This window comes from Passer domesticus, chromosome 22 (assembly GCF_036417665.1).
Source record: "Passer domesticus isolate bPasDom1 chromosome 22, bPasDom1.hap1, whole genome shotgun sequence".
Taxonomy (NCBI): Eukaryota; Metazoa; Chordata; class Aves; order Passeriformes; family Passeridae; genus Passer; species Passer domesticus.
Window position 1 is genome coordinate 4,884,780 of NC_087495.1, and position 23,465 is coordinate 4,908,244.

Here is a 23,465-nt window from a genome sequence, read left to right on the forward strand (position 1 = left end):
CCCTAAATCTCTGCAGGCTGGATTTTGCCAAGATGGATGTTTTCCATCCTTGGGACGGTTTGGCCATTTTTCTTACACCCAAAGGCACCTGGGGTGGAAAAGGCACCTCTGATCATACCCAAACCCACAAAGAGAAGGAAACGAGGCTGATAAAAACTCAGTGTTGTGGACTGAGCCTCTCTCACCAGGAAAAGAGTGGAAATGAGCACAAAATCCAGACAGAGACAGAAGGGGCAGCTCCTGGCTCAGGGTTTGTCAGGTTTTGTTAGGTTTTGTCAGGTTTTGTCCCAGCCCTGGCTGAGGGTGCTGCAGAGAGGAGCAGGAGCTGCTGGGCAGCCTTACCTTCCATGCTGGGTGCCATGTTCCCCAGGGAATAACCTCCTTCCTTCAGACACACTAGCAGCTCTTCTCCCGGCTCAATCTCTTTAATAACTTTATAATAGACCTGGGAATCACAAACAGAACACACAGGGTAAATGTGCAAAGGCTTGTGGTTTTATGTTTTAACCAAGAATTCAAATTACTTTCGTTAATAGGGGAGGCTGTGCCTTGATTTGGGATAATTGCTGCTCTGAGCTTGTTTTCCTGCCTTTATTTGGCTCTTTGGGTGTCAGAGTTTCACAGGGTTTGGACAATAAAAAAATATTTTGGGCAACAAAATTAGAACAAATTATCTCTTCCCTCAAATTACAACAAATCTTCCCTTTTTCTTCCTGTCCTCCTGTGAGTTCAGTGTGTTTGTCACAGTGAAGGGAAGATTAAACTGATGGAATTGTCACGTTTAAACCTCTACTGTCTGAGGCAGAATGGGGCTCATGGTTAGAACTGAATTATCACATCTCCACAGAATGATTTTATTGATAATTCTCCCCAACAGCCTAGACTTGACCCCTAACCACAGTCATGAACCACTCCAGGTGAGCAGTTTGCCTGCATTCTGAGCTAAATAAAATAAAATAAAATAAAATAAAATAAAATAAAATAAATAAAATAAAATAAACCAGTCTAGACCTGACCCCTAACCACAGTCATGAACCACTCCAGGTGAGCAGTTTGCCTGCATTCTGAGCTGTCTGAGCACAGACTGGACCTTCCACAATGTCCTGAGCACAGCTGTGTTCACCTCTTGGACCTTTGTCACTGCACCAGGAGAAAACCCCAGAACAGAAACAGGACCCAGGCAGGGGCAGAGCCCACTGACCTCATCTTCACTGTTCCTGCCCAAACCCCACAGACAGCAGGGCAGGGGTTCTGTCACAGCTGGGTCCCCCCTGAGCCTCATTCCCTCCCCTGCACCTGCTCCAGGAGCTCTTTTTTCTTTTATCCCGAGGAGCTTCAGTGTCCTCCAGATGTGTCCCAAATTTTTGGAGTACACTGGACCCTGTCTGAACACAATACCCTGAGAATTCACCTGGTAACTGTTTTTAACTTCCAGGTTTTCTTAGCACTGTGCTTAACAGCAATCCAAGAAATTATTTTTCCACGTAAAAACTGCATTACACCCAGAGCAATTCCCGAAATTTGCTGCCACTCTGCCTCTGCCAGCCTGTGTTTATGGGGAAGGAACACACACAGCTCCTAAATTCCCGCCTGGCTTGCATTAATTGTGTCACCACCCTGCATTTCTCTTTGCAGAGTCCTTTCCCTCCCTCCCTGGCACGGAAGGCGAGGCTTTGGCAGATCCCGGCCCGGCGGGAGCAGCGCCTGCCCGGGATGCTCCCAAAATTGTCCTCCGGGTGCCGGAGCAGTGTGATGGCAGGGACAGGGATGCGATTCCAGGGACAGCAGGCTGCAGGGACAGGGGAACCACTCCCAGAGCCGCAGGGACAAGTGACAGCCCTTCCAGAGCTTCAGGGACAGGGGACAGCCCTCCCAGAGCTGCAGGGACCGGGGACATCAGAGGACATCAGGGGACATCGCTCCCAGAATTTCAGAGACACGGGACATCCCTCCCAGAATTTCAGGGACACGGGACATTGCTCCCAGAGTTTCAGGGACACGGGACATCGCTCCCAGAGATGCAGGGACACGGGACATCGCTCCCAAAGCCACCACGCGGTGCGGCGGGGACCGTGGGGCGCGGTTGCCGCTCAGAAGTTTCCCTCCACACCGAGGGCAGGACGCTCCGGACCGATCAGCCCGCGCTCCACCGAGCACCAGGGCGGATCCTGGTCCGCCCCGGTCCCGCACCGATTCCCGGTCCCGCACTGGTTCCCGGTTCCCGCACTGGTTTCGCAGGAGCGCCCGTAGCTCCACGAGCGGAGCCGTTCCCCATCCCTCGGGTTAATTACGATCCCCATCCCGCGGGATAATTACGATTCCCATCCCTCGGGATAATTAACTCTCTCCGCCGCCCCTGCCGCTGCCCGGCGCCTCCCGATCCCGATCCGGAGGGCTCCCAGCAGCCGTACCGGGGCTCCCCCCTCTCCCCGGGACACACCGAGGAAAAGTTGCTGGTGGGGCGCTCCAGCAGCTGCCGGGACCGGGAGCAGGATGGGGCCAGGACCGGGATTGGGATCGGGATGGGGATCGGAATCGGGACAGGGATTGGGATGGGGATCGGGATTGGGATGGGGATTGGGACTGGGATTGGGATGAGGATCTGGATCTGGACCTGGAGCGGGATGGGGATGGGGATGGGGATGGGGATCGGGATGAGGATCGGGATGGGGATGGGGATGGGGATCGGGATGGGGATCGGGATGGGGATGGGGACCGCGATTGGGATGGGGACCGGGATGGGGATCGGGATCGGGATGGGCACCGGGATTGGGATGGGGACCGGTATGGGGATCGGGCCCGGAGCGCGGCCCCTGCCCGCCCCAGCAGGTGGCACACGCCGCCCGCCACCGGCCCCGCCGCCGCGGGGACCCCGCCGGTCGCTCGGAGCCGGTGCCGGGCAGTGCGAGCGGAGCGGGCCAGGCCGGGCCGGGCCGGGCCGGGTTCCCCTGACCTGCTGGCTCCTGTCCCGCGGCCGCTGCGCTCCTCCGGTGCCGGCGGCGGGGCCGATCGGGGGGAGGGCAGGGAAGGGAAGAGGAGGGAAGGGGAGGGGAGGGAAGGGAAGAAGGGCAGCCGGGCCGTGTCTGTGCAGCGGCTCCAAGGCCGGGCCAGACGGAGTCACAGCCGTCCCCATGAACGGGGGGATGCGGGGCCGCTCTTACCGCGAGCTGTGGTACCGAGCGCTGTGACACGGCCCTTACCGGGGGTACAGCCCTTACCGAGCACCCGGTACAGCTTTTATCGGGTGCTCTGATACAGCCCTGACCGAGTGCTGTGACACAGCCTTAACCGAGGGTACAGCCCTTACCGAGCACTCGGTACAGCCCTAAGCGGGAGCTCCCGTGCATCCCTTACCGAGCACCCAGTACAGCCCTAACCGAGTGCTCTGACACGGTCCTTACCGGGGGTACAGCCCTTACCGAGCACCCGGTACAGCTCTGAGTGCTCTGACAGCCCTTGCCGGGGGTACAGCCCTTACCGAGCACTAGGTACAGCCCTAAGCGGGAGCTCCCGTGCATGCCTAACCAAGCACTCAGTACAGCCCTAACCGAGTGCTCTGACACGTCCCTTACCGGGGGTACAGCCCTCACTGAGCACCCGGTACAGCTTTTACCGGGAGCTCTGGTACAGCCCTAACCGAGTGCTGTGACACAGCCCTTACCGGTGGTACAGCTTTTACCGAGCATCCCGTACAGCCCTGACCGAGTGTTCTGACACAGCCCTTACCGGGGTTAGGGTTTCATCCCTTACCGAGCACTCGGTACAGCCCTGAGTGCCCTGACACAGCCCTTACCGGGGGTACAGCCCTTACCGAGCTCTCTGTCCAGCCCTTTTCGGGAGCTCCGGTGCATCCCGGTCCTCTCCACACCGGCCCTGCCTCCCTCCCTCCCTGCCGGGCTCAGCACAGCCGACACCTCCACAAATATCGAACTCGCCCAAATATCGGTGCCTGAACTCTGAGCTCACCTGAGCTCTGCCCGGGCAGCTCTCCCTGGGAGTTTCAAAGCAGGGATGGTCACAAGCACAAAGATTTGGGATGGGAAATGAAATCTCACTGCTGATAAAATACCCCAAACTGCCCAGACACCCATCCCTGTGCTGCCAGGATCCTCGGGGTAATCCCACCCCTGTTTTCCACCGCTTTGCAAATCCCAGGGCAGGCACATCTCATCCAGCTGGGAGTCCCAAAACGGGACCTGGTGCTGTGGGCAGGATCTGGGATCTCCCTGGATCTGGGATCTCCCTGGACCTGCTCAGCTCCAAAACCCCAGGTGGAAACCCCGAGCAGCACCAGGCTGACACAGGACACACACCTGGGCACAGGTGAGAACAGTGCTGAGACCCCTGCTCCACCCAGCCCGGGAGTTCATTTCTGGGGATTCCACCACAAAACAAAAATCGTCTAAAATTTTCCTTTTAGACATAAAAAGAAAAATTTTCTCATTAGCTTTTTCATTTGCACTTCAGTGCTGTGCTTGCTCTACAAAAAAAGCTTTTCCCAGGATCAAACCACAATGAACTTAAGGGGAAAAGTGCCTGAAAAAACCCCAAAAAGGCTGCCTAGGAGTGAGCCCAGAGCTCAGGACTGACTTGGAAACACAGGAGTTGGGATGGGCCAAGCTAAGAGAAAAAATAAGATAAAATAAGATCAAATAAATAAAATAAAATTTTAAAAGATATAATAAAATAATATTAAAAATAAAATAGAATAAAATAGAATAAATAAGATAAAATAAGATCAAATACATAAAATTTTAAAAGATATAATAAAATAATATTAAAAAATAAAATAGAATAAAATAGAATAAATAAAATAAAATAAAATAAAATAAAACAAAACAAAATAAAATAAAATATCTATTAACAGAAGTGCACTTGGCAACCTAAACCAGCACTAAAACACCAGCCGTGGTCTAAAAGGTCCATCAAGTTCAGAGATAGTCACAAATTTTATAGGGGAAAAATCCTTCAGAATGCCCCTGCCGAGGGCTGACACAGCCCTGGTCTCACGTTTTAGCTCCTTTTCCTCTCCTGTTTGTTCTCAGCATAAAGTAACTCCTTGTATTTCAAAACATCTCCTGCAGTCCTTCCAGAAAAGAGGACAGGCTTCTTTAATGATCAGGGAAAAGTTGGATTCTGCTGGAGTCACATTAATTTCATCAAACATTTCATTATGGTAATTAACTTCATCTTTCAGTCGTGGTACTGATGGAATGGGCTCATAAAGCCTTTTTTATTTGTCGTGCACTGAAAAAGCTCAGATTTAATAATCCAGCAGAAGATTTACACTCACAAATCAATTCTGTTTGTTTATAGAAAAGTTCCACACTTGATCATTTTGTGTTTCCCACCACAGCATGGGCAGCTCTCCAAATTACCAGCATTGTTTGACACTAAATAGTTAACAGGATAAGTAGGGTTTGGTGGTACTGAGACTACTCTTTTTCTTAATTTTTATCAAAATTATTCTGGGCACGGGGTGTTGAAGAAAGAAAAAAAATAAAAGTAAAGAAAAAAAACCAACCAAACAAAAAAACCTCCAAAACCCAACACCCCCAAAACCAAACCAACAACCAAAGCAAACAAAAACCCAAATAAATAAACAAGCAAAAAGGGAAAGTAGAAATAACCCAGAGGAATCTTGTTCCAGCCTGGGTTGATCCAGGGATCTGCTGTGGATGTGAACTTGGGGCAGCAGAAATCAGCCCCTGGTTGTCTAATTTTGCTGCTAAACCAGAATTATTTGGCAAAATCACTGAAATATCGACCCAGAACCACGACAACCACACTGTGGGGTTTGTCTAGCTCAGAGCCCAGCACCAGCTCACCTTTCCACAGAAAAAAAAAGAGTTCTGGAGCCTGGGAATGAGGTTTAACATTCCCAGAGTCACAGCAAGGGATGGAGATGGAGCACGATGAGAGGGAAAAGTCCATCCCAGAATTACTTCATTAATCAGGGTCCTTCCTAAGAGCCAGCCCCATTTCCCTGCTGAAGGGATTTTTATTTATCTAATTTTATTTAATTTTTATTGCGCTCCAGGGAGAAAAGAGCATTAAAAAGGGAGAAAGCAGCTGCTGTGTTCACCTAAAATCAAAAACCCACCCACAAACACATCAGAGCAGCAGAGGGGCTCAAAAACTGAAAAACCACCCTGAAAAAAGGTTCTTTGTGTGCTTGTCTCACCAATAATTCACTCCACAGGCAGCCCAGTGAGGATCTGTCCCTCCTGCGCCTCAGACCTGTCCGTGTGTCCAGCTCTGGACAGGGAAAATTTGGCCTTGGGAATGTCCAGCCAGGACAGGGCTGCACATTTTGCTTTTGTTCCTGTGTTTTCCTCCTTTGGAATTGCCTCCTCTTTGTTTCTGCTCAGCCACATCACTGCTGATTTCCTCTTTTTAAGGCTTGTGATGTATTGGGAATCCTGACTGGAGTTACCAAACCTCTATAAAACACACCCAAAATCTCTGCATTGTACACACACCTCACACTGGCTGATTAAACACAGACCTGATTTTTTTTTCCTATCTTGTGTTACTCCTTTCCCCCCACCAATATGTGCACCCCAACTAAAAGCAGCAGCTGCCACCCTGATTATTAACAATATATAATAATATTCAAGGCCAGCTCATGGCCATGAATATAATTACTATATATTATATATTATTTTTAGATTCTCTTTAATATTTCAGACTCCTGAACTGCTCAAGTATTTTCCTTTTTGAGGCAGGAGCAGCAACAGCAAAAAATAAAACATTTTCCTTTTAGTAAAAGATATAATTTATCTACCATTTTTCCAGTCCTCCTTCATAATTACAATTATCTCCAACAATCAAGGATCTTCTTTTCAAATACCACTCCAGCACAAATAAATATAAAGAAAGCTGGCTAATGTTATTTTACATGTGAAAATTTGCTTTGTAATTGAAAAAATGTGAATGAAATGTCACAATTAACCTCTTTCTAAATGGAGAAAAAATAAATTTAAAATATATTCTAATCTGTTAATGGGGGTGAGAGTGGGATATAATTGAGTGGTCCAGATCGTGCTGTCAATTCCTTCACTAAGAATCCAGGAAAATTCTCTGTGCATTCCTGGGACTGTTCCTGAGTTACAGGACTAAGGAAGAACAGAAGGGTCCTGAGTGGAGACTGGATCCTGAGTCAGGGACCGGATCACAAATCAGGGAGAGGATCCTGAGTCAGGATCTGGATCCTGAGTCAGGGTCTGGATCCCGAGTCAGGGGCTGGATAACGAGTCAGGGACTGGAGCACAAGTCAGGTAGAGGATCCTGAGTCAAGGAGAGGATCCTGAGTCAAGGAGAGGATCCTGAGTCAGGAACTAGATCCTGAGTCAGGGTCTGGATCCTGAGTCAGGGACTGGATTCTGAGTCAGGGGCTGGATCCTGAGTCAGGGACTGGATTCTGAGTCAGGGAGAGGATCACAAGTCAGGGAGAGGATCCTGAATTAGGGACAGCATCGTGAATGAGGGACTGGATCACAAATCAGGGACAGGAACCTGAGTCAGGGTCTGGATCCTGAGTCAGGGTCTGGATCCTAAATTAGGGACAGAATCCTGAGTCAGGGACTGGATCCTGAATCAGGGACTGGATAGTGAATCAGGGACTGGATCAAGAATCAGAGACTGGATCCTGAATCAGGGTCTGGAACTTGAGTTGGGGACTGGATCACGAGTCAGGGACACAAATCAGTGACAGGACCCTGAATCAGGAACTGGATCACAAGTCAGGGACAGGACCTGAGCCAGGGACTGGATCCTGAGTGAGAGACAGGACCTGAGCCAGGGACTGGATCCTGAGTGAGGGACAGGATCCTGACTCTGGGACTGGCCCATAAACCTGGAGGTTTTCGCTCACCCCAGGGCTGATCCATCCCTGGCTCTCCTCCCCTGGGCGCTGCCCTGCCCAGCAGCCCCGGGCGAGCCCCCAGCCCGTGCTGGGTGCCAGGGCAGCCCAGCAGCCCCAGGAGCCCAGCAGCCCCGGGGTTACCTGCTCGTTGATGTGGCACACAGCCAGGTTCTGCTCGTCGCAGGAGCAGCACACTCGGATGTACTTCAGCCAGTTCCCAGCCCCGCCCTGGCCGGCGTCGCCGCAGAACTTGTCAGTGCCCAGGGCATCGGGAACCTGCGGGAGAACCGACAGCAGAGGGGTCAGCTGGGCACACGTGGGGGGGAGAGAGGCAGGAAAAGGGTTGGCAGGGCACAACTCCAAACAAGAAACAGAAAGGAGAAAGGTAGGGGATGGATATAATTGATAAAGGGACTTATGGCAAGAATAACATCAGCTCTCCGTCACTATCTGAAGGTGCTGGCTGGCAGAACCTCCAAGGACACTGCTCAGAGTGGTCTGTGAGTAAAAGGTTCAGGAGTACAAATATTCTGGAAAACACAGCTCTGGTACCACAGCTCAAGTGATCAAAGCAGGGAACTCCTCCAAACTGCACTAATTTTAATGACAAGGTCCTTAACTGCTCGTTCTTCACATCATCTGTTTCATCCTTTCATGCAGGATAATTTTTAATTACAAACCTTTCAATAAACTCTCAAACCAGGTCACAGAGCTGTGAGGTTCTATTTTAAAAATCACTTTACCCAACGCGCTACTTTCATTTATCTGAGTACAGCCTGAGAAATTCACCGGCCACAGCTTTGTGGCTGAAGGTGAGATACAATTTGGCTGCTGTGAAAAAGAGGAATCCTTCAAAATAAAACCCCTCAGAGGTTTAAAGTCCAGGTGTGGGAAAAAAAAAAAAGAGTTAATTGAGGGGTTGCAGTCCAAGGAAAGTCACTAGTTTGCCAGGAAGAGATTTTTCTTCTCTTAAGGCAGTGGAGTTTGGTGGGAGAACCAGAGAAGATGCTCAGCATTCCAGAACAACCTTTGGGATGATCCAGTTTGGAATCCACTCAGAAAAGCGCATTTTAAAAATGACACAGCACACCCTAAAAACAAGGAGAAGCCCTCTGAGTCCTGGCATAGCAAGGCTCTGCTCTGCTCCTAAGTGGGCCTCCCTGCTCCAGAAACTCCTTTTTTTCCTGAGATTCACATTTCCCTCTACCCCGACCAGCCCCTCTGTCAGTGCAAATTACTTCAGTCATCAAAAGCTCTTAACATGCTTTTACTAGCAATTAATTCTCTCAGAATCTCGTGGGATACGATTATACTTTCCCATCTATTTCAAGACACAGTGAAAAAAAAAAAAAAAGTGGGAAATCAAAGGAGAGAAAAAAATTAAAGCCCAGCAATGACAGCAACAAGTTGAGCTTAAGGCTGGGATGAGAAAGCTCAGGGGGACGGGTCCAGTTCAGGCTCTGGCTCCCAGCTCTGGACTCCTGGGAGGACCAGGACCTGCCAGAAGCACCAGGACAGCTCCCAGCTCCCTGCACTGGTCCCAGCAGACATTTCCTGGTCTCATCCCCACCACCAACCCTTCCTTCTCCAGCTCCTTGGCTGAAAAGGGATGAGGGAAAATCCCACCATTAGTGCTGGGCTTCTTCCTTCCTAATCCTCCTTCCTGGGAGTCACTGAAATGCTGCCCTGGGACAGATCTGGTGAGAGGAAAAACCTGGCTGTGCTCAGCTTCTTCATCCCCTGCCTGGGAACACTCAGGGTCATTCACTCATCCCTAGCTGGACCCTGGAACTTTCTAGACACCCTTGATCATCTACTGGCAGCACCAAAAGTGTGAGGTGGGCATTGTTGGCACAGGAAGCCAATTCTGTGTTGTTTGGAGATTTTAATTAAAAAAAAAAAAAAAACAAAGCAAAAAAAAACCCCAAAAAACCAAAAAAAACCAAACCCCAACCAACCAAAAAACAACAATAAAACCTGTTCTTAATGTGGCTGAATCAATATTGAGTTTACTGAAGTTAAAATATCAGTAATTTCTGTTTTATCTCAGGGAGCTCCAGGGACACTGAGCTGCCTAATGCTGGTGAAAAAAAAAAAGAGCTTCTCTTGGCTTTTTGACCCCAAATTGAGCAGCCCAGCCAAGCCAGCCCCTCAAGTGAAGACACACCCAGACACCAAGTGACAGCAGCTTCCAGGGAAACTGTTTGGACAGCCAAATGAAACAAATCATTGATGCTCAGCTGGTCTGAAGCCACTGAAGAGTTTGGGCAGAGTTTGTCGTGGTTTGAGGAAGCAGCAGCCCACAAAATTCCCAGTGCCAGCAACTGGTGACATCCAGTGGCCCTGGGAACACAAGATGGCAAATCCAGGACACACAAATAAGATCTTCAATTTCACAGCTGTGTCTTACAGATGGTCTCTTTCATCTTCCAGGATTGTTTGAGAGGACACTTAGGGCCATTGAGTGGCTTAGGATGGAAGGGACCTTAAGGATCATTTAGTTCCAACCCCCTGGGCAGAGAGCTTGGGGAATGGGGAAGAGGTTCTACAGGGTCTTCTGTGAGCCAGAGAGAAGTTTGATAAGAGGATCCATGTTTACCCCTGAAAGAATTTTCTACCAAGGTTGTTGACATAAAAACCAAGAAAGAAAAAGGAAAAATAAGAGAAACCTGCAACTGTCTATTCCAGGTTCCAGAAAGAAAGAAGGATGAATAAGAAAAACTTGCAACTGTCTATTCCAATGAGCACTCTGTTTGTCTTTCCTGACCAATGAATAAGGTGTAAACTTAGGAGTTTTTAAGAATGTATAAAAAGCATGCATGGTAGAATAAAAATGGTTTGAAGCTTTCAGAAAATGGAGTGTGTTGTTTTGTGTTGTCTCCATCTCAACTATGACAGGAGAAAGCCCAAAATTCAGCTCAAATTCGTTTTGCAGGGTCCTGCTCACCAGCTGTGCCTCAGGAGGAGGTTCTGCCGGAGCTCGAAATCACCTGAAACTCTGTGGTTTTATCTGCGTGGGGCTTTAAAACCCAAGCTGGGGGTGTGAAATCTGACAGATCAAAACGAGAGAGAAAGAGGTGCTGTGAGAGCCTGAGAACCTGAGCTGCTGTTCTCACACACCCTCCACAAACAGAGCCTGGCACCACGGCCCCAAGCCCAAAACAGCACCCAGCCACCCCTCATGTGATTCCAACCTTTACCTGCCCAGGAAAAGAGGTGTGGATGGTTTGGGATTAAAGCTGCTGCTGAGTCCTGGATAGGGAGGGACTTAGTTCTGGTTTTAACTGTGAATAAAGACATTTAATAGAGCTGGAGATGCCTGTTGGGGTAAGAGCATCCCCAGGTGGGTGGCTGTGAGGAGCTGAACCTTCCAGGAGTGGGGTGAATCCCTCTGCTGGCATCCACCAGGACCCTCTGAAAATGGAATAAATGGGGGGATCAGCTGGTTTGGAGTGCTGCAGGACCAGTTCCAGAAGCAGGGCAGCCCCTGGGCCAGCTCAGCCCTCTGTGGCCAACACCTCTAATTAAAGATCAGGTTCACACGCTCGCTGATGGTCGCTATCAAAGTTATTTCACAGCTTAAATGCACCCAGGAGCACTATCTGCAGTATCTGTTCTTTCTTCTGTCAAATGTTCACACACACAATAATATTTTAAGTATCTCTTCCCCCCACCACCCCCAACCTGAGAAAACTCCGGAAAAAACAAGCTGAAACCTTTTACCACATCTTCTTCCAGTTCAGACCAGAAGGAAATCAGAAATTTCCTCTGGCGAAATTCTGCAAACCAACTGTTTACAAGTCTTTGTCAGTAAGTAAAAAAAAAAAAAGTTAAAAAATAAATAAAAAAAAATTCCAGTTTGAAAATGCTCTTGGGATGTTCATGGAGCATTGGTTTCTCTGTGTTCTTTTGAAGAACCAAGAGATGCCCTGTGCTCTAGGACAGGTGGAGAAGGAAAACAGAGGCAAAAAGTTTTGGGAATGGGCAAACTGAAGATCCCAGATGGAAGCACAGAGGGATTCACCTCACTCCTGGAAGGCTCAGCCACCCACCCAGGGATGCTCCTACCCCAACAGGCTCTAATAAATCTGTTTATTCACAGTTAAAACCAGAACTAAGTCATTCCCTATGCAGGACTCAGCAGCAGCTTTAATCCCCAATCCACACCTGTTTTCCTGAGCAGGTAAAGGCTGACATCAGATATTTAGCACCAACAGCAAAAAAACCCCAGAGATGCCACAGAAGGAAAAAAACCCATCAGAAAATGCAGTGTAATTATTAGCAGGACTCTGACTTGGTGGAGCTGACATGGAATTTCTGCCTGTGCTCTCTGCTCAGGCTGGCTCTGTATCAGTGCCGACGTCTCTCCTGAGAGTAATTTGGCTTAGACATTAGAAGAAGTTGTCAGAGGGATAGGAGAGGTGAAAAAAAGGTGGGAAGAGACTGGAGAGGAGCAAACAAAATAAAATCAGTTTATAATTAGTAACTGGTGCTGGTTTTGCAAGTCTATAACCATCATGAACTGCTATTCTACTCAGTTTTGGGAAATGCATTTCACCTCCTTGATCCTTTTGGCTCTGAGGCCCAGCAACCCTGCCCCACAGACCTGCAGGAACAAGATTTGTCCCTTTTGCTTTGTCCCATGTTAAACCCCAGCAGTCTGGGACAGCCCCTGCCCTGGAAAAGCAGATTTTCATCTGGCCTGCAGCCTGCAGCCACGCTCAGAAAGTTAATTATTGTGAGAGCACTTCCTCTGGCCACTCTTGCATTTCATCCCTCCCACCCCATCATGGATTTCTCCCCGCTTCTTTTTTCATCACTGAACACGCCAAAACTTCATCTTTTCTCCTTCGGCTGCAGATGGTGAGTTCAGTCTTTATTTATTAACCTACGGCACCTCCCAGCACTTTTGTCTTCAAATCCAACAGCTCATCTAAGAATTCCCAATTCCCCTTCCCCTCCCTGCCAGTAACAGTGCCATGATTTTGTCTCGTGGAGTCGTTCTCTGGGTTTCACAGAGCTCTCCTTGCTCTGAAGTCCCCCAGCCTCCTCCTCTCCAGTCTATCCCCTCCAAAGAAATTCACCTTCATGTTCCCTGGGATTACAGGGCTTTGACTGGCCCTCTGCAGAGACACGGATTTGGGACACAGAGCCAGAGCTCCGGCTGTGCCTGTGCTTCACATCCATCCCCAGCCAGCCAAAAGGAAATTGTTGTCATGTTCCAGGGCTCACTTTGCAGCTTCATCTGCTGTCTGCCGAGCAGTGCTCGGGGTTTGGATCCAAAAGGCTCCTTGATCTCGCAGAGGCTCTGCTCCGTAATTTATTAACATCAGAAATGCTGAGTTATGGGGCAGAAGTTATGGAAAAATCCTCTCGAACATTTACAATTTTTTTTGCACATCATTTGAGGTTTCCTGCCCCTCTAATTTGTGGGCTCTCTGTTGGGTTGTTTCTTTCACATTTTAATGGGCAGAGTCCAAGGTTTGGCCCCGGCAGAGGTGTGCCGGGGGGCTGGAATGCCTGCGGATCTGTCGTCAGTTGGCTTAATGGATTCCTAGTGTGCATGGAGAAATGGAGCAACCAGGAGTTTGCCATCACTGACCCAGCGTCCTGTTGCTATAACATCCCTCCCCAGAAGCCCAGAGTGTAATAAACCTTCTCATCCCATGGTCGCAGAATCTGCCTCTGACAGCTTGGCTGATGTGCACATTTTATTTGGCAGGAGTTGGAGATTTTTTTTCCTTTTTTTTCCCTCCCTTTTTTTGCTTTAATGACCCACGAGCTGATTTAGAGCAATAAACTGTTGCCATGAAGTTTTGTTGTGTTTCTTTTAAATAAAGGGAAGGGAGGGTCTGCTGCAATTTATGACTTTCAGAAGTAACTGAAACAGAAAGTCCATTCTTGCCACGAAATGAAGAGAAAAAGACTTCATCCAGAGAAACACCTCTGTCAATGTGTAGACACGAAGCCTAGATGAACTCATAAATTCAGCACTCTGCCTGCAATTAAGCAGGCTTCCTGGTGATTTGACAAAGAGTTAATGAGAAACGTGTCAGACAAAAACAGGTCACAGCACTGGAAAGCGCTGGGAAGAGCAGCTGAGCCAAACCCAACTTGTCTGCTCAGGGCCACAGGAAAAGCTCGGAGTGTTCTCGGGGAGAGCTACTTTGAGTGATGTACAGTAAACTTCTTGTGCAAATGGAAGGTCCTGACAGGAGCTCCCAGCTCCAAACCCACCAGATAAAGAGGGAAGAGGCTGCAGAGCTCTCACCACCACCCTCTGTGTGATGGTCACCCCTCCATCCTCAGTGTGACCCCCTGGGACATGGGCAGTGCACACTCTGAAAGGCTGCAGGATCACAGAGCCCAGCTCATCTCCTGGCTCTGTGAGCAGGATCCTGTCCTCAGGAATTCTCCTCACCACCCCTCTGCACACCCTTGGACAACCAAATGAAACAAATCATTGATGCTCAGCTGGTCTGAAGCCACTGAAGAGTTTGGGCAGAGTTTGTAGTGGTTTGAGGAAGCAGCAGCCCACAAATCTCCCAGTGGGAGCAGTGGGTTTCTAGCAGGACAGCACAGAACCCACCAGCTCTGCGACAAAACCCCAGAGTACCCAAACACTCTGAATGCTCAGAGGGAACAAAACAAATCTTTATGGTTCTCCTCCTGTCAAACAAGCACCTTTCTGCTTCTTCCAAACTCAGCCAAGAGCTGGGAGAACCAGGAACGTGAGGAAACCCAGCTGGATTGCACTGGGGCCAGCGGGATTGGTGATGCCAGGCAGAGGCTGCTGAGCCCAGTGACACTGCTGAGCCAGGTGACATTGCTGACTTTGGTGACAAAGTTGTTTGGTGACACTGCTGAGCCAGGTGACACTGCCAAGCCTGGTGACATTGCTGACTTTGGTGGCAGGGTTGAGTTTGGTGACACTGCAGAGCCCGGAGGAGGCTTGTGCTGGGGGCAGAGCGCTGATCTAGCTGATGACAGAGAGACCAGTTCAGGTTTTTAAAAGGCTGGATGTTTTTGAGCTTCCACTCCCACCCAAGCCACACATCTGGAGTGGGAATTTTCCACTGGTGTGTGCACTTCTGAGCTGCTGCTGGGCTGCTGCATCCTCTGGCTTCATGAAGGGCCTGGAGCAAAACCATCCCAGGGAAGGTTGGTCCTGGGATGTATTTCTGTCACGAGAAATAACCTTCTCATTCTTTTTTCCCCACCACATCTAAAGCACACGAGGAATCACATGAAAAAAGGCTGTTTTCTCCCAAAAGTCCCTGTCCAGCTTCCAAGCAGAGGAGCCTGGATGGCTCACACAAGCTTGGGAAGCAAGGCTGGGTTTCTGGAGAATGTTTGAATCCAGTGGAGCCTTTTGAAGGGCTGCCCACTATGAACTGCTCTTCTCTTGCACACCAGCACAGTGAGTACTTCCCAAGTGTCTGCTCTGCATCAGGATAAAAAGGGCTGGAAAAAGCTGCACTGGCACTGCTCTGTCCTTCAGGCACTGTAGATTTGCTCCAGCTGAAGGAACATCAGACCTTACCCTACACACAAAGCCTCAGCAAGAACCAACAGCACAAAAAATCATACAGGACACCATTTACATTTAATTTACATTTACACCCATTAAACACAATCTCCAGGAAAGCATCTCCTGCTCTCCACAGCAGAGAGACACCATGGTTACATGACAGAGCAACAGAGCAAAGAGGAGAAATCAAGAAATCTCGAGAAAAATCCACCCTGGCTCTGCTTTCCCTCCCCTGTACCTATAATTCCTTCTATTCCCACCTTGGAGATGCAGTTTTCCTGCCCAGAACACACCCTGAATGAGCCACGATGCCACAGAAGGTGCTGCCAACGCTGATTCCTGTTGATGCAGGAACCTAATTCCACTCCCTTGTTTCTCTCCCTAGTTTTCTTCCTCTCTGAGGGCAATCAGCTCCCCTTGCACAGCAAGGTCTCATCACCACGCAGAAAAACACCGAGTAAAGATGTCAAAACAGAAGACAACTTCCAAGCTGATGGCAGGCATTTATCTCAACAAAAGCTCATTTTTCACCACTAACGTAATTCATACCACACTGATTTAAATTAAACAGTAAACCATAAAAAACAGTGCTCGAATCAGATCCCAGGGCTGCCTCAGATATTGTACACATGAGGCAAGGAAGGGATTTCCAGTACTTTGTAATATACACACACAAAAACTTTGAAGTTTTCCTCCGAAAGAGTTCAGGACATCCCATTTTTGTATCCTCCAGCATTGTGGCTCATTCCAAAAGAGTTGTAATTGTAAAGTTCTAAATAGATGAGAAAAAAATGGGAACTTGGGAGAAATCTTCCTCTGATGAAAAAAAAGACAGAGGCTACCACAGACAGAGGAGGATTTGCAGTCTCAGGACATTTCACTGCTTTGGGGAGAGGGAGAAGCAGCAGGAGGTGCTGCAGTGCTGAGCTCCCAGGGCTGTTCCAAGGGGTTAAAACAGACAAAAATCACTTGTATCCCAGAGTTTTTGTGGTGATCCAAAAGGCTTTAGGGTCTGACTCCTCTGCTGCTATTTCCAAAGGAAGATGTGGGCTAAAATGGCTCCCTAATGACCGGGTGCCAATTAGCCCGGGGGGAGGAAGAGCATGGCAGCTCTCCTGGCAGAAGGAAGAGGGCACAGAAGCTGAACAGAACTTTATTGTACGAAGATGGGAACATTTTCTGATGGTAATTTGTCCAAGAGTCCTCTTAGCACTGAGGCACAGCTGCTTCCCTTATCCATACCTAAATGTACTTCTGCTGTAAGGAAAACAGAGCCGACCTCAAAAATAAATTCTGATCAGCTTCTTGAGGTGCATCCTGGCACTTCCACTGGATCAGGACTGACAGAGGGAGCTGCTGCTTGCTTTAAATAATTTTTTGTTACTCCAGCTTGGTTTTAGTAACGTTTAGGGAACGGAGCTGTGGAACACCACGAGTGTGGAGGCCTCCCCAGGGTGATTTATGGGCAGCACTCGGTGCCAAACCCATCTGCAGCACTTCACACTCTGGCCAAAAAAGTAGCAGAGCCTTCAACTGCCCATTCCTCGTGCTGGTATCAGCTCCAAATCATCAGTCTGGCAAAGACCACTGGAGGTGCCAGCAGGAGAAAACCCCATTAAATGACATTGTCTTATGGTCCCTTCCTTGAGAAGAATCCTGACTGTCACCCAAGAGCCCTGGCAAATCCACTGCCTCCCCCTGCAAAGGCACTGGCATTACACAGGATTGTTAATAACACATGAAACAAACTCCAACAACATTTATTGTTGGAGATGTATGAATTCAGAGAGCTGAGGGGTTTGAAATAGCACCCATTTTCAATTAATTAACAGATTTGGGGACATATGGCCCAAGTTCAAGTAAGAGGGGGCACAGATAAGGAAGGCCATGCCCTGGGGTGTATTTGATGGACACATCTGGGTGTTTCACTCCTGAAAACTAAGAGTGTTATTATTAAAGCTTGATACCTGGAGTTACCCTGCAGCCTGCTTCTGGTGGTTGGGCCATGTTGGGAACCTCAGCACAGCACAAATCAAATTTTCTTCTAGGATTGAAAACTACACTTCAAGGAATGGAACTTCACTTCAAGGTGTTGAATGTCTGGAGAGGCTGGAAAGGATGTGGAATTTTATTCCACCTGTGAGTGGTGCCAGTTGCACCCATGCAATGACAACCACTGTGTTGGTCTCACTTCTGTCTTCTCCAGAGCTTCTACACCCTGCTTTAGGTGCTGCTCAAACAAGGACTGACTGCTACCACCACACAACAGTGGAAAGAAGGGAATCACCATCAAAAACCTGCCAGAGGTGTAGTTCAGAGAGGCAAGGCAAGCCCCAAGACACACAGGTATCACACTCTTCTAGCACTGATTTTAAGAGGTTAATAGGGGATGATTATCCCTCCTTACTTTCCCCATCAGCATGGATAACAACAACCCAGCAATCCAGGAACACGTGTGTACATCTCCTCCCTTTGGCTTTAAAAGCCTTGAATTTACAGGCCCAAAGGCTACGTATTCCCAAGGTTTAACCATGATCTGACATTTTCAGAACAGAGGTAAATAAAAACAATACACACAAAAAAAAAAGAAGAAAAAACAAACAAACAAAAAACCCCCAAAACCCCAAACCCAAAAAACCCCAAACAAACCAAAAAAACCCACTAGAAAAAAAAAGAAAAGGAGGAAAAAACCCCACCAAAAAGCAGCCCAAGCAGGGCTGTGCCTTCCCCCATGAGCACAGCTGTGCCCCTCACACAGGAAACCCCCCCAGAGGGCCATGGGATGGGGAAGCCAAGTCCTCCTAATCTTTGTTATCAGCAGCTGCTGCTCTCCTGCCCTTCAGAAGGTGTGAAATAGATGAGTTTGTGAGCTGGGCTGGCACTGAGAAAGAGAACCAGAGGATATTCGAGGTTCAAAACCAGCAGCCCCCTCTTTGAGGAGCTCAGGAAACAAAGCAGCCCGAGGGAGGTTTTCTCTCGCCCCCAGAGAGCTGAGATGTGTGATCTCTTTAGAGCGATATTTACTGAAAACATGGCCCAGAGAAGGTGCTAAACGAGGCCTGTGGGCCTGGCCCAGCGTCCCACCACGGCCCTACATCCTGCACGACAGCTGATTTATCTTATAAATGTCACCAAAAGTGAGAGCGAGAGGCCTTCCCAGCATGAAGGAAGAGCTGACCATGCCTGTGAGGGAATTTGGGGGTGCTCACCAAAAATGAGAGCAAGAGGCCTTCCCAGCGCAAAGGAAGGACTGGCCATGGCTGTGTGGCACTTTGGGGGTGCTCAGGGTGTGCTCTCACCAAAATTGAGAGCAAGAGGCCTTCCCAGCATGAAGGGAGAGCTGTGAGGCAATGTGGGGGTGCTCATGGTTTGCTGTCACCAAAATTGAGAACAAGAGGCCTTCCCAGCACAAAGGAAGGGTTGTGAGAGAATTTGGGGGTGTTCAGGGTGTGCTTTCACCAAAATTGAGAGCAAGAGGCCTGCCCAGCACAAAGAAAGGACTGTGAGGGAATTTGGGGGTGCTCAGCAAAAACAAGAGGCCTTCCCAGCATGAAGGAAGGACTGTGAAGGAATTTGGGGGTGCTCAGGCTGTGCTCTCACTAGAAGTGAGCAAGAGGCCTTCCCAGCAGGAAGGAAGGGTTGGCCATTGCTGGGAGGGAATTTGGGGGTGCTCAGGGTGGGCAGAACAGGAGGGGAACAACCCAAGGCTCAGAACATCAGCCACCAGCTGCTCCTCTTGCCTTGGGCTGCTGGAAGGACAGCAAGGACCTGGGATGAGGGAGATGTTCCACAGTTAAAAATTCCTCTCTGATGTGGGTTTTTTAAGCATCCAGGCTTATCCCAAACCTTTTGCCTTTGGATATTGGCTGAAGAGTAAGAGCGAGGCCAGAGAAGCAGATCTTCAGGGCATTTCCAGAAAAAATCTGCTCCCAGAAAATCTACTTTAGGGCTGGTTTGCCTCCCGAGGGATATGAAGATTATTCACTTGACCTAAATCTTGAGCAAGAAATTCTTCAGTGTGTAACCATTACACACAGTTTGTCTTCAATGTGAGCATCACTGAAGTCAGAACTGGGGACACCAGGGTGGACATTTTGCCTCAAGTTTGCTTCTACGTGAGAAAAGAAGGTTTTGGAGTCAGTTCTCACCTAAAGATAGGAAAGACTTTTACAGAAGGGGAGTCCCCCCTGCACCAGCCCAACAGCTGCCTGTGGGTTTAGCAACAATCTCACTCACAGATACACAAAGAAAATGTGCAAAGTGTTCTGCCCTCAGATTTATGCTGTGAATGTGGTTTTTTCCCCCCAACACAGTGAGTCACACTTGTAAAGAAATTCTAGGGTACTCATTTTCCACCAAAATCTCTGAACCGATAATTTCCTGCTGGTTGGTTGATGAGACATCCATGAGAGGTTCACAAACCTTCAAGCCAAACCTTGTTCCTTCTTTCCAATTTATGACAAGGAGGGACTGATTAAATGATTTCCCCCCGCAGCTCTGCCCCCTCTGCAGCTGAAAGCAAAGCAGTATCTTGTCTGACATCACCAGAAGAGCTGAAATCTCAGCCATAAGGAAGTACAAGGGTAAAACTGCACAGTCCCAAGTGCTGCTGGGGTGAACTTTACCCCGAGCCAATTCACCTACTTATGAAATGATCCATCCCAGGGAATTGATTCTGATGATAAAACTGCCCTTTGAATATGCTGAGAAACAACATTTCAAAATCTCCAGCTCAGATCTGATCCCATCTCTGGGTCAAAAGACAGCTGAGCAGGGTGGTGGTGTCGAGATGGAGCCACAGGAGAGCCTCGAGTGAGGGGGACCCCGATGCCTCTGCTCAGGTTGTTTTACTGAGGCAATGCCAGCACATCTGGTTCTCTGACAGCAGAAAAAACAAAACAAAGCTGATCTGACACTCCAGACAGCTCGCACTGCCCCAGCAGGGCAGGTTTGAGTTAGGAGATGCTGATAACCTCCACTCAGAATTCCTTATCTTCCAGGGACACCTGTGCCCAGCCTGAGGGGCAGCACCCAGCAGCTCCAACCTCCCCCTGCCCTCCCTGATCCACAGCCTGACCTGGCAGGAGAAGACCTCTGCTGCTTTTAAGTTGGACTGTTTTGAAGCCAGATAGGAAGGACAAAAAATATACCAGCATCTGCCTTTGGAGCTGATTTGTCACCTCTCAGAAAGCCAGACTCCCACCCAAAGGTGGAGCTGAGGATGACAAATATTTCCTTTATACATCAGGATTCCCTGGGCAGGAAAAGGGAACTCTCCTCATTTCTGGGGCACTCTGATCTTTAAGGTCTCTTCCAACCCAGGAATTATTATTTTCTCAGTCAAATCTCAGTTACAATAAATGTGAGGATGGTTTTGTCTCTTAAATCCAAATACTCTTGGGGAAAAAAAAAAAGACTTGAGGTATTTAGAAGGTTCACCTGATAATGATCTCAAAGACTTCCTCATTAACAGATGGAAATACTTTTTTTTCTGACAGATGTCTTCTTAGTTTGAAGTTTAAAATCCTCAATTATAGAACACAAGACTTAGAACCCTCTCAACTCTCCTAAAAACATTAATTTAATGCTAAGTAGAAATTATCACATTTTTAAGCAGTGCTTCAGCATCCAAAACAAATAAACGTGGTGAGGACATTATTGTCTCCATTCCCTTCACAGAAACTCACAAAAGTTGAAGCAACTGCCCAAGCCTTGAAATGTTGCCCAAACAGTTTCTTGTGCTTTAATCCTGCTGCTTTTAAACCAATTCATGGTGTAAATGATTCCTGCCTGTGTCTGGCAGACCTGGGAGTTCTCTGAGGATGAACATAAATTCAATTATACCAAATTAAATGGGAACATACATAAACCACATAACATTTTAATTGGGGGTGATCCTTCACTTTTTTTGGGAAGAGCTGTGCAATAGCTGAGTCCACAAAGATGATATGACACATCTGCTTTCTCCCTGGAGCTGCCTGCTTTTATTAATTACCCTGCAGAGATATATTTATATTGATGTAGTCAGAGTGTGAACAAAACCTCATGGAGGAAAAATGGTTTCATTAAGGGAGGAAAATGTGGTTTACGGGTGCCGAGAAAATCTGGTCTTTAGAGTCAGTAAAAGTTTCCTAAGTGATTAGATAAAAAATAAATCCTAGGGAAATATTTGCACCAAATACATCTTTGACATTTCACGCTGGTGAATCGCATAAAAAAAGGTTCCTGACTCCAAAATCCATTGGCTGCACCTGGGGCTGAGTTCAGACCACTCCAGCTCTCTCATCCACTTTTCCTCTGCTCTGATTAACAAATCTGCCTCTGCTGCCCCAGAGTGCCCCCTCCCTGTGCCCCTGTGCCAACGTTAACTTCCCAAAATTAGACAGAGGCAGGACCAAGCTGTGCCCTGTCCTGCTCTGCCTCAGCACCAGCACAGTCACTCTGGACTGGGGAAGGACTGAACAGGAGCAGAGGCTCTGCCAGAGCTTTCCCCTGCCTGTTTTAGAAGCCAAAAGAGAGTCTGCCTGTAAATGACACAGAAATGTTGGCAAACTGCTTTGCAGAGGAACAAACACCACAGCTGGCGACACTCAGGTGTGCACAAAACCCACCTGGCTGTGCCAGCCCGGGCCTCGCTCCGTGTCCAACAGCAGGCACCGAACGAGGGGCTGAAGGGAAGAGCTTCACCCTGTCCCCGTGGCAGGGAGGCAGAGAACAGGGCAGGAAAACCCAGAGCGCCGGGAGGGCCCCGGAGCGCCCCTGCCCCCGGCACAACGCGCTCTTTGTGGCGCACGATGCTCCTGCGAGAGACGCTGCCTCAGCCCAAAGCCCGGCCAGAGATGCAGATCTCACACGCTAATAAATAAAAATAAATATCTGACCTCAAGTAAAAGATCCTTCGTTTGACACTCCTGATCATTTTTTATACTTCAAGCTCAGTTTTTACTGGACAGGATCCAGCCATCCTATGGAAATGGAACAGTCTTTTTCTTTAGGTGAACAAAAGTCCTTTTCTAGTCCTGAGGGCCGGCGAGTTTATCCAAATATTCTCAGTTTACTACTAGCCCCTTTTGGAGCCGATACACTCCATACAAGCACACTTTGTATCTGCGGGGCAGCGCCAGGACAGGGCTGAGCCCGGCGCGGGGCCGGAGCCGCCCGGCGGGGAGGGACCACGGAGCCCCTGCCCTCCTCATCCTCCCCCTGCCCTCCTCATCCTCCCCCTTTTCCTCTTCATCCTCCCCTTTGACGTCCTTATGTCCTCCTCATCCCCCCCCCGGTCCTCCTAATCCTCCCCCTTTTTCTCCTCATCCTCCCCCTGCCTTCCTCATCCTCCTTCTTTTCCTCTTCATCCTCCCTTGCTCTCATCCTTTCCCTTTTCCTTCTCATCTTTGCCCCTGCCCTCCTCATCCTTCTCTTCATCCTCCCCATTGTCTTCCTCCTCTCCCCCCTGCTCTCCTCATGCCCTCCCGTCCTCTTCATTCTCTCCCTGTCCTCTTCATCCTCCCCCCTTTTCCTCCTCCTCCTCCCCCGTCCTCCTCCTCCCCCCCCTTATTCTCCCCATCCACCCCCTGCCCTTCTCCTCTCCCCCTCTGCCCTCCTCATCCTCTCTCCTATTCTCTTCATCCTCCTCCCTTCTCATCCTCTCTCCTATCATCTTCATCCTCCCCCGTTTTCCTCCTCATCCTCCCCCTGCCCTCCTCCTCCTCCCCGGCATCTCTGCCCACATCTGATAGCGCCGCGGAGCAGAAACCGCGGAGCCAGCGCAGCGCCTCCTCCCCGCCTGCCATCTCCGCGGGAAGAATGTTTGGAAATGCTAAACGCTCTTTTCCGTGTTTCTACATCAGTTCTTATTTCTCGTCCAGCCCGTGAGCGGCTGCCAAGTGCATGAAGTAATGAGAAAGCTTCGGGAGAGGGGCTGACTTCACTCCAGCGCCGCTGCAGAAACACACCCAGCGTGTCCCGGGCTGTCAGCACGGCGCTGGACGGGACCTCATTAGCGAATTTTGACTTTCCCAGCCGGAGGAGACGCGTTCCTGGGTGTCATTGTCCCTCCACATCCTGCCC

General features: G+C 49.0%; 1 protein-coding gene across 4 annotated transcripts in view; it reads right to left on the reverse strand.

Annotated features, from left to right (window-relative positions):
• Nucleotides 1-23,465, reverse strand: part of PRDM16 (PR/SET domain 16) — a 299,007-nt gene that overhangs the window by 44,641 nt on the left and 230,901 nt on the right. For all 4 annotated transcript variants that reach the window (XM_064396885.1, XM_064396883.1, XM_064396884.1 and 1 more), the window contains 2 exons: nucleotides 8,009-8,143; nucleotides 343-445 (listed from right to left, as the gene is read on the reverse strand). In XM_064396885.1, coding sequence (XP_064252955.1) covers nucleotides 343-361 — 19 coding nt within the window. In that variant the 5' untranslated portion in view covers nucleotides 362-445; nucleotides 8,009-8,143. The remainder of the gene's footprint in view (nucleotides 1-342; nucleotides 446-8,008; nucleotides 8,144-23,465) is intronic.